Consider the following 11,882-nt stretch of genomic DNA (forward strand, 5'->3'; position numbering starts at 1 on the left):
TCTGTGTAAAGGAGAATTTAGGTGTAATAACCTCAGAATAAGTGAGATTGAACATACTAAAGAAGCACCACTAAAGAATCAATGCAGGGCTGCAATCAATGAACAAAAACATACTGTATTCCACACACAAATGTAAGCAAATATATAACAAGTTGCACTTGATATCTCACTTACGGAATTACAAACATGCGTTAGCCGTCAGTGACTTATCTTTGATGGTGGTGGTTCAAGAAATGTTGCATGCAACTGTAAATGTAATATGTACAGACTGCAGATTAATCCTACAGGATGATTAACATCCTCAGTATCCTCTGCGTGCCACTACTTCTTGCAATCAGTGTGTGTGTTTAAGAGTGGAGGTGAGTATGTCATTTCATCATGTTTATTTATAGCAGCGTGTGGGGATGCAGTTGAGGTCTAGTTGGCCCAGTTTATAGAGCAGCTGCTATCCAAGTGTAGTCCATACAAATCTGTGTACATGACTACATGCAAACTGATTTACACCAGCTCAGAGATACACACATCAAAAAAATTTGTGTGTGTATGACTGATGCTTAAATGTGCATGCAACACACACGCACGCGCACACACACACACTGTGGTGTCTAATTAAAAAATATAAAAAACACTAATATGTGCGACAAAACGGTCTCTTTCATCTGTTCTCCATATAAACAAACAACAATAACAGACAGTCAATACTGCTGTTTATCCTGGCAGGCATTACCAATCTGAGCATCCTCCACTCTTCGTCTCCTTACAATTCTTACGCTTCTCTCTCATCTCTCAGTCTCCCTCCTCTTCCCCTCTCCTAGCTGTAATAGCAGCATCCTCTCCTCTCTGAGCAAGCTGCTGCTCTTGGTTGGTGTTGTTGCAGAGCTAAGGGGGGCGGAGTACCAACGGACGGCACTGACTCGCTGTGATAGTGCGAGTAGCAGTCAATGACATCACAGCACGCGTCTCTAGAGGCAAGTGCACAGAGCGGACTGCACAGGTTCGTGTACAGTCACACTCATGCATGCGCACATGTATCTCCTGATTCCGTCAGCCACGCGTACGCACGTTTAGAGGACTAAAAAGAAACCACACACACACACACACACACACACACACACACACACACACACACACACACACACACACACACACACACACAGCAAGATGTAAACAAGCAGAACATAGGAGCGAATATGCGGGGGAGGGGAGCACAAGCGAGGCAAGCAAGCAGACAAGAGTGAGGAGAGGAGGAGGGCTGTGTTAGGAGGGCGAAGAGGAGAGGAAAAAAGAGATAAGGAGGCAGCATCTTGACCACATGCACCATCAACAGAGGGAGCGCAGTCGTCCCCTGGGAGCACTGAGGATGAAAGAGGTTTGGGGTTTTAACATGCTCATGCAGAAGCTTGCCAAATCCCAATCTAAACAGGCCTCCCACACACGACAAGCCTTTCCTCCCCCTTATTCCTGTTCTCTGCCATGCTCCCGAACACATATTCAGTCACTCACTCATTGCTCGCTCGCTTCCCGCCCACTGGCTGCTGAGCACAGAGCAGCAGCGTGTGAAACACAAGGCTCACCATGAGCTCAATAGTAGGGCAGGCACAGGGAGGTAACTTCAAGAAGTAAACAAACACTGTAGTAGACTAGCAAGCTCAGGTTCACGTACTGTAACACCTCGCCTTGCAGCATGCAGGGGGTAATAAGGTTACTGGAAGGACTCGTGTTTCTCTTTTCTCCTTTTCATCTCTTCAGTTGAGGAGTGTACGAGAATGTTTTTGAGCGCAACTCCTGAAGTTCTTCTTCACCTTCGCTGGCTTTTGCCGTCACTCTCACTTTGAAAACCATAGCAGTTTTACTTCCTGCTGGTCTGTCGCATCTTATCCAACTGATCAACGCATCAACCACTTGATATAAAACACAAAAAGACAGAGAAAGAGAAACTGGTCCGATTCATCGTGGAAGCCATATTATCATTTTCACAGTGTGAAAGGGACTGTCCCTGGAAGTTATGAGACAGATGTGAAATTTGGTTTGCGGTATCTGTATCATTTTGACTGCACTTTTGCATGCGGAGAAAGCTTTTCCTGACATTAAAGGCAGCATTTAAGAGAAATCAAGGTGGTTAAAGATGATGAGCTGTAGATTTGAAACCAGTTGTCCAGTTTTTATTCTTTGCTAAAACACACACAAGTGGCTTTCTGAAACACATGCTCCTTTTGAATTAGCTACACAATTATAGAGTCCCAGACTAAGATTAATTGAGATTATTTCTAACCAGCTATGTTAGTCCTCATTAGTGAGCGTGTAAGCGCACAGCTCCAGCATGCAGGTGCTCATAAAAGCAGCAATGCATAACTTGCAATCAGGAGTAAAGATAGACACAAACACAGAATAAAAACTCTTGCGGTGATCAGTCGACCATGTCACCTACAAATGATCTTGATCAACAACTAATTTGCATTAACTATTTGCATTTACATCAGTGGTTCACATAGCACAGCAAAATTTAATGGTGTGTAGGTTGGGATGTGGATGGGCATAAAAAGGCTGCACGGTAAAGAAAACAGAAGCTTGTGAGATTAACTAACCACAATGTTTCCCTATGCTTAACCATGTGCTAACTGTGATTAAGACTTAGGTATTCAGGCTCTGATCCATGTTATTATGGATTTTTGAATAAGTCCAAGTTTTCATCACCAAAAGGCCTTGGTGCTTCTACACTTATTGAGAACCAGTTGCTAAATTGTTGTGCTATTTAAGATGGGTAATAAAATCTGTATCATTAATGTAAGGTTTTCAACTGGAGAAAACCCAACACAAAAATCAATCATTATTTAATGTTTTGGTAACAACTGCTTATCTTGCTGGCACTGTCCACACTTCTAGAGGTGGTTTCACATTAACCCTTTATCGGGCAAGGGACCATATTTGGTAACTTAAGTGGGAGTTCAAAATGACGCCCCTTACCTCACCATGAGGCAGTAGAACTACGAGACTTCTCCAAGCCAATCAGCGACAATCAGGCTACATGACAGACCATATATGGTAACTTCACTGACCTTGATTTTCACCATAAGATTGAATTTTTTTTTGAAATATTTCTAAGTATTTCAATGAGTGCCCTATAAAGGGTTAAACGTCTATGAATATCTGCACTTAAAGATGCGCAATGACCCTTTAACTTAATAAAACAAGTGTGCCTGAGCTGTGCTAAAAGGGTTACAACACAAAAACATTGTATGTTCCTTTGGTGCAGTTTGATGATACACAGCACTAATAAAACAGTTTCCATATTTTGCAGCAAGCAAATCTAACTGTTACGATCATGATCAAAGGCAGTGCTGACAAATAAAGCACCATCTATACTGTAATTTTTACCCAGAATTGTTAAAATTTTATACCATCCTAGGGCAGATACAACAGACACGGGCTAATGTCACAAATGTTTTGAGCTGGATTGAACTGCCCAACACCCCAATACAGTATATTGCACCTTTATTTACTGAATGTGGGCAATATTTAAACATGCTTAAATTCATATATCAACATCCAAAGCACCCCGTGATAACAAATGAAGTATTAAATCCACTGTGACCGGTCAATAAGTGCCAATATGTGATCACATTTGACATCAATGTACTAAAAAAGGAATAAGCTGAGTTTTATGTCAGGCGTTACCCATTTTAAGAAAGATAAACATTAGAATAAGTCATGAGGAGCAATGGGAGGACAGGAATGTGACTCATACTGAGGAGAGGGATGTCAAATATATGTGTTAGTTTTCAGAATAGGACCCCCATCAGCCAGTTTGATGCCAGAAAAACACCTCTCCAGAAGCCAGTCCTCCCCTCTAGTCTGAAAACAACATTTTCTTGACACATTCCAGGAAGCTTTCCCCTTAGATTTACCGCATAGACATGATGTCTCATCTCTTCCTGGAATGTAAATTGGCCATGAGCTCATTCTCCTATATGTCCTGTCTCTGATGACACATCTATTCAAAAAGGCCACTGAGGAATCCCAAGAATTGCTCCAATAATTACTATTAAGTATACAAAGCCGTCTATATGAGTCATATCGAGGGACATTTAAGTTTAAGAGCCGGTCTTAGTCACCAATTACAACATCTTGTTTCCTCCACCAGAGTGAATTACACAGTGGTACTCCTTTGTGACCCCTGTCAGCCCCGAGCAAAAGGTTGACATTTGTTTTTTCAAGTGTCCCAACACCAGGTGCAACTGTTTCACATTTGCTCAACAGCACACAGACCAAAACAAACAATTTCCAAGGTAAGATGTCTCCTCTTCCTGCACCTCGCACATAAGGAGACGAAGACAGTCAATGGACAAAGACAAACAGACTGATTGGCACGTGCGCGTGGTGTGTCTCTCTCACACACACACACACACACACACACTAACACAGACACAGGCTGGCAGGAACCCACAGACTCACACTCCCTCACCCCCATCCACACGAGCAGGCAGCGTGAATTGAAGTTCTAATCAAAATAAAGACAAAGAAGACACGCCTACTCCAGAGTGCAATAAGGGACATAAAGTCTGTGGGACACCCCTGCCTCCACCACCATGCGCTCACACACGCACGCACGCGCGCACACACACACACACACACACAAGAGTAAGAAAGACAACACAATTGCCGCCTTTCTCCCAGTCAAGCAACTCCGAAAGCATTCTGCTGTAGCAGAATAAAGCCATGGAAGGGAGGGTCTGTGACTAATTCTCCTCCCAGCGCTGTCCCGTTGGGAGGAGGGGGGTCGCCCCGCACCCTTTGATATCCCTGCCTGTGCTCTTTCAGCCGCCCGCACTTTGTGAGAGCTAGAATAAAAGCAGACACAAAGCTTCCTGCTCCAATCCACACGCTGTCTCAGGGATGGGTAAGCGGGTGGGGGCAAAGGATGGGGGGGGGGGGGGGGTGTCTTCCATTTAAATAGGCCAAACACCTGCTGGACTGAAGCCCCTTCCGCTCAAACACACTGTTTCTCTCAAATCAGTGAGGCAAAGAGACATTTGGGTTGATACATCTATCCAGCTGCACTTTTGTACGAATGATTAAACATTGGTGAGTTGAATTGATGCAGCAGAAGGCAAGATATAAAGGACCAAGAACAAAAGGTGAAAATGATGCAAAGTCTGATTAGGTGGACAGTAAGGTTGGAGCTGAGGTTGTAGGAGGGGGGTGCGGGTGATAAGGTCGCACATTTGGGGAAAAAAGTCAACATGGACTGCACCCGGCACCAAAACAAGCAACGGCAATTTGGCCGGATCAAGAAAATGAATTCCCTACACACACAAAAGCTAACAAATGCCTTCATTTGTACAGCAACAGCCAACAAGCACCCTTTTGAGCCACCCCAATAGGCTTAGTAATCCATTCCAAAGTGGCAGCTGTCAGAAGAAAAGTTGCTCTGCCTCTCAGACGGGGTTGTATGGGTCTGAAGTGGATTTGGGTCTTTCTGCCTGGATGGAGGAAGGAGGGGTGGCCAAATGTCCGGCTGGCGCTCTGTTCATGGTCGCCCTGTGAGCTCAGCAGGCTGCAGTGAGCCTGAACAATCCTGCCCTGGTCTGGCCAGACAGGCACTACGCTGCTTCTCAATGAAATCACCATGCTGTGTCCACAGCTTCCATAGACCTCAGGTTCCATGGGGATTTAATGGTCCAGGCTGTCTCCACACATCCCAAACACTGCTATAATCTCATTCACTGAAGCAGGAGATGGTGCGACGCCTAATTACTTGAAAAGACATTTGCCTAAAAGGATGATATTTCACGTGAATTTAACATTTTATAAGACATTTATAAAACATTATAAAATTTTGATGTAAAGTGCAAAAATACATAAAAGACTGCTCTGTCCAGAATGTTCATCTGATTCAAATTGCACTGGGATTTTATTGTCTTGTCCGCCTATACACATCCCAAACACTGGTATACTCTCACCCATTGTCAGTCTTTCAAAGCAGAGGTGGGAGGGACTCAAAAGGCTTTAAAAGCCATTTGAACATAAGACTGGTATTTCAAGAAAAATGTGTGCTTCTCCAGAGCACAATAATGCATTGGATGAAAGTACCACTGTACTTGAAAATTAATAAATTCACCATGCTGCATCTGCGACTTCCACATAATTCAAGTTCAGGACTGTCTCCACACATTGAAAACACTACTATACTCTCATTTATTGTCTTTAGGAGGAAAAGGGTTGGATGGACAAATATGATATTTCAAATAAAATGCATGTCTCCAGGAGATCATGAAAACTGGGTGGCAAAAAACACACCAGGATATAAATATCTGACTTCTCAACTATAATAAAGGCTATTTTAATCACCAAAACATGATCCAAGTTCATTATCTTTTTTTTTATTTTTTTTTTTTGAACGTGGCTAATTACCTAACTAGTATGCATGCAAATTCTGCTGTGCTTCAACCAAACAAGCTTTCGGTCTGTGCTCAGACTAGGAGCAGTGGAGCTGGTGGTAAACATCCCCACACAGTGTACTCCCACTGCAATGAACGCATGCTGCTCATCATGAAGAAGGAAGATGGTAGTTCGCTAAGGCGAACACACCCCCACATCACACGGCCCGTCAAGAAGGGGCTCGTTGTTATTGTAGCCAGCCCTGCATGCGCACTGTCACTAGCAAGTCTCATTTCTCTGTTGAAACGAAGCAAATTCAGGCACCAAACCCCACCGAGACGCTCCTATTAACCCCCCAGCGCTGACGGGAGTGATTTTGAGCATGTGGCTGTGTTATCAGGCGTCATCTGCAAGCATTAATACCCCGTTATTATTTTGGTACTAGCTTCGTACTGGCTGTGTAGAGAAGGGGAAAACATGTCCACCTCCCATTTTCCTATGCATCAGCAATAGCCCCGATGGCTAGCGTGGCGTAGTGCGTAGCATGGTAGCTGTCCTAGCTTAACACTCCTCAGCAATGGAAATGACTGAGTTTTGTCTATGAGCTCCGCCAACTTCAGCTGCGGTGTTTTAACCCGCACCGTAGCAATGATGCTGGGCGGGGGTAAACACAGTAACCCCCGGGGCAAACCTGCAACTTTAGCATCGCTCACGGCAGGAGAATAGTGGTGTTAGTTTTAGCTGCGAGGTGTAGACAGCTAGCCTGCGAGCTAACCAATCAGCTAACGTTATGCTAGCCAAGCCTCGCAGGAAGGCTGACACCTCACTGCAAACAGCCAGTCCTTGAGCTCACGTTGTAAATACGAAGCTAATTAGCTGGCAAAGATTATCTAACAGAAATCTAGAAGCAGGTAAAGTGCATAATGAAGAGCCTTTTCTCGGAGGCGTTGCAGACAGACGCTAAGTTGACGTTAGCTAGTTACAAACCACAATTGGGGGTACTCTCGCCTCCTTCAAGTTGACATGTCTTGTTTTCAAACATATTACCCGCTACCTTGAAGGTCCCCAGCTATTACACCACGAAGAAACGTCGCTGTGACAAACGCAAATGCTTAAATGATGTTTTACTGCAGGACATTAACATTAAACGCTAATACGGGACGATAACTTTTACTGTGTTGGTGTGCATGAATCTGGAGGCATCATGTCTAGCCTTGAAGGCTTCACATCAAGCTAATGTCAAGTAGCTAACTAGTAAACCAGTTGTAGCGGCGTACTCACACTGAGTGGAAGCCATTAAATGTGCCAGTGGATGTGCGGTGTGTTAACTGTACTGTGGGTTTTAATTAACGAGATAACACCGGGATTTCTCCAGTGTTTTGATCGGGCTAGCAGACTAACGTTAGCACCAGTTCACCATAACTGTGTGGATGTAGCCTGTCCTCTACTCCACCGAGGTGAGGAAAACTTTCTCCCCGGCAGGACTGCCGAGACCATAAATCTGATGACCATTTGGTGATCGGGATGTTTCTAACTTTATCTATCGTCATCTTTAACACGTTGCTGCGGAGTTTAAGGCCACGCAACCAACTCAAAGTTAACTGAGCATCCCAGAAATGACAAGTTTGTGTCCACATCCACACTCCGCGTTGGGAAGAGGGAAAGACGGCCAACGTCTGGGCAGAGAGTAACCGTTAGCCGGGGACCTAGCGGCTCTCCGGCTGAGCAGTGCCCCGCAGCCCCCCGCTAACCACCGGGCTGCTCCGCTCCTGTCCCTGCGCTTACCTCCCCGCTGCTCGAGTCACTCGATTCCCCCAAAACATCCCGAAATTTCTGCAGGTTGCTCCCGATAACCGAAGAGACCTGTAGTGCAGCATCAAACCCGGGTCCGAGCGCAGCTGCGTTGGGGTGGGCTCCAGAGACACTCCGCAGAGAGGCAGTAACCCTGATTCGGCCCGCTCTCCTCCCGGTACCGGAGTTGCTGCTCCCTCCGGGCCGAGCGGGGAACCGCCACCGACAGCTGTGCGCCATTTTACTCTCTCTGCCTGTCTGCCCTGCGATCCGAGATACCTCGGTGGGCGGAACCCTAACCCAGCACTCCACATAAACAACCTCCACCACAGCGCTCCGCTCTCACTGGCCGACACGTCGTTATTCATGTTGCGGGGCGGAACCAAAGAAACCCCGACAATGCATTTTCTCATCGGCCCTATTCAGGCTCTGCATGGCTGAATCCAAATCAGGTTCAGGGGCTTTGCCCGGGAAAGCGGCCCCGCACTTGAATCACAAGGAAGGACAAGATCAGTGCATTTGCAGTGTGGTTTCTCCAAACCTTTTATAAACTGCGGCCAAACTCCAAGATAAAGCAAGATTCACTATGTCTGGAAAGGAAAAGCAGCATATCGTAGTAGTTAGTTGTGCACATTTGTAAAGTTTGAGGATGAAACAATGAAATCTGCACCAAGGGAAGAATATCATCTCTATGCTGCCTCACACACACCACCACCAACTAACTGAGCTCTTTTTACAATAAAATTGTGCTTTTTAAACTGCTGCCAAAATGAGTTAAAAATAAAAAGTTGAATAGGATCTGTACTCTGAGGTCTGACCACTCAGACCTGCTTCCAGGTGACATCCTTCATAAAGAGTTTTTTTTAAAAATCACTTTTATTCTGGCTTCTCACCTAAAATACTGATACCAATACCTCAGCATCTTGTTTTGAAAATCTGTAGGGTAAATGAATAAAAAAGCCAATTTACTAGATTGTACCAATTTTAATATCAACTCAAAGGGTGGAGAAACTGCCTTTACCTGCATGCACACACCCATCTACATGATTACAGATGATGTCTGCAGAAAGAGGAGCATCATCTGTTTAATTATTTCACATGCATGTCTTTAAATAATTAAGTGGGAATCATAAAAATAAATACTAAAAGTTAATATTAATCATCTAGTCGTTTAGCTGTAATGAAAATGTATTTAGAAACACAATGAAATGAAGTCTATGAAAAGGAAAATTTGAGGAAAAAGTTCAAGAAAGTGACACCAAACTTAGGTCAAAACTACATTTTTCTGTTTGTTTTTCTAGGCAATCTAAAACAATTTTTCCATTTTAAGATGCTGATACTGTACATGATGGACAGAGAGGACAACTTCAGGTCTCTAACCCTCCCTTTCAAAAGCCCGTCCACTATATTTATTAGAAACAGGCTGTTTGTTAAATTACATTTTACATTATATTATATTATAGTGGATTCTTGCAAATGACATTAGGAGCACTAAGAAGAGCCGAAGGAGCCTGATTCTTTTTCACAGATTACATTTTACAAATTTTAAGCAAATATGACAAAAGCTATTTTTTTTATTAGAGTTACCACTTTAGAATAAAGTTTAAAATTTAAAGTCATAATCAGGACAACTTAGATAATTAGTGTTATTGATATATGGATATGGACCATGCAAAAGCAAAACAAAAATGTCCTTATTCATAGAAACAACTACACGTTAAGTAAATGTTCACGATGTTAACAAGATGTGCTCGGCACAACCAGGAGCAGCTCTGTGCGCAAAGACGGGAGCCTATGTGACCCAAAAACTAATTTTACAGTACAATTTCACATATAGTTGCTGAGAATGCCTGATGTATAGACGTTTGGAAGGACATGGAGTCATATTATTGCAAGTTAAGACTGGAGTGTGCTACACAGACACATCTGAGATTAAAATATTCATGTTACCATTAACATTTATATTATATAACATTCATATTTAAATATGTCTTTTGTGGTCCTCTTTTTCTGTTTGTAATCCATTTCACGACTGATATTCTTTACTGTTCTGTTTACAAAACACACTTCTGAAAGAGACCATAGCAACGTCTTATATAACGCAAATTAGTTTTATTTCTTAATCATACTGTACATCCAAAATAAACATTTTATAATCACAAATAAAATATTGCAATATAATTTAACCCATGTAATCATCCAGGTGGTAGATATTCAACATACAGTATGAGGGCATGCCAACAAATACTCTCTACTTTCTCACACATTTTGCCAGTTTTGTACGACCACACATGATTTTGAATTGAAACCATTCAAAAAGCTACTCAAAAACAGGTCACCTTTTCCCTCATCTTCTTTCTTTTATATTCTACACACAGCTCCCTATATGCCGCAAAGAAACAAACTCATAATTATGTCTCTTAACATTATGAAACAAGTCAGATCCTCATTCGCTGACATTTACTGCAAGGCTCTTGGTTTTAGGCACCGGTTCTATTGATCAACTATTTGCCCTCATGTTAATACGCTATGTTTGCACACAACAACAACAAAAACTAACTTGTTAAAAATGCCAGAGCAGGATACATCAGTTAATCTGGTGAGTGTTAATTCAAAGGATGACAATGACTAATATATACACTGCCGCTTAAAAATGATTTAACAGCAACCTATATTTTGGCACTTTTTTGGTTCTGTCTCAAGGACTATTTCTACAGATCTTCACATTAAACCGTCTAAGTAATTTGACACAATACGGCTCAGTCAAAGATGTTCTGGGCAAATCAGCAAATGTTTAGAAAGAAGACTTGCCATCTCTCTACATTATTATTTAAAGCTAAGCCTTGTAGATATATTATAAGGTATGATTCTGCAGCTGCATGGTTTATTTTTCTCCTCACCTATTGAGATAGTTTAGCCATTAGTAAAATGCAGTGATGTAGGTTAGAGCTCTGATGTCCTCTGCTTCCTCAACCACAAACAGTGACGCACAGGAGGTGCATATGGAAAGCCATTTTGGCAAATAACATCTAAGAAATGTTGCGTTAACGTGACCAAAAAAACATGTTAACACATCGAGTTTGGCCGACATGTTCTGCTTTAACAAGTTAACAAGAAAAAGTGAAACATTAACACATCAGGCAGAGCTTTGTCGCATTAATGCATTATGTTTTTACATGTTAACACAACAAAAATTGACACGTCAGTGTGCATTTTGTGGTTGTGACCAACGAGGGGCTTTGAAGGCATTCATACTTTCATACATGTGATTTCCTCTGCAGAGTGCATAAGTGCCTGCAGGGTGTTTGTAATGAGTGTATTGATGCACACATCAGCTTCATCAGTTTAAGCACATCAGTAATTTATGCCGAACATGCTCCCTTTTATTATTGTACGATTTCATTGATGCAACCCTCCAAGTGGATGTGCATGAGTGCCTTGATTCGACATCCTTCATTGGCCACAACCAGAAAATGCACGTTAATGCATCAGTTTTTGCTGATGAAACTGAACGTGTTAATGCACTTTTTTCGGTCTTGTTAACGCAATATTTCTACAACTTGAATGGTCTTCCATAGGTGGAACCATTACAAACACCACATCAATTCATGGGCGAGCAGTCACCTGACTGTTCACACCAAAAGTGTGTTGCTCTCCATCTGTCTGCTTGCGTGTGTGTATCCACTTCTCTCTTGCTCACACACACACGCACA

General features: G+C 42.8%; 1 protein-coding gene across 1 annotated transcript in view; it reads right to left on the reverse strand.

Moving 5' to 3' along the window:
• The window catches only part of kmt2a (lysine (K)-specific methyltransferase 2A), a 39,581-nt gene extending 31,172 nt beyond the window's left edge, over window positions 1-8,409 (reverse strand). The window contains exon 1 of the mRNA XM_070828596.1: window positions 8,164-8,409. Coding sequence (XP_070684697.1) covers window positions 8,164-8,409 — 246 coding nt within the window. The remainder of the gene's footprint in view (window positions 1-8,163) is intronic.
• Window positions 8,410-11,882: the final 3,473 nt, after the last annotated feature.

This window comes from Pempheris klunzingeri, chromosome 4 (assembly GCF_042242105.1).
Source record: "Pempheris klunzingeri isolate RE-2024b chromosome 4, fPemKlu1.hap1, whole genome shotgun sequence".
Classification (NCBI taxonomy): Eukaryota; Metazoa; Chordata; class Actinopteri; order Acropomatiformes; family Pempheridae; genus Pempheris; species Pempheris klunzingeri.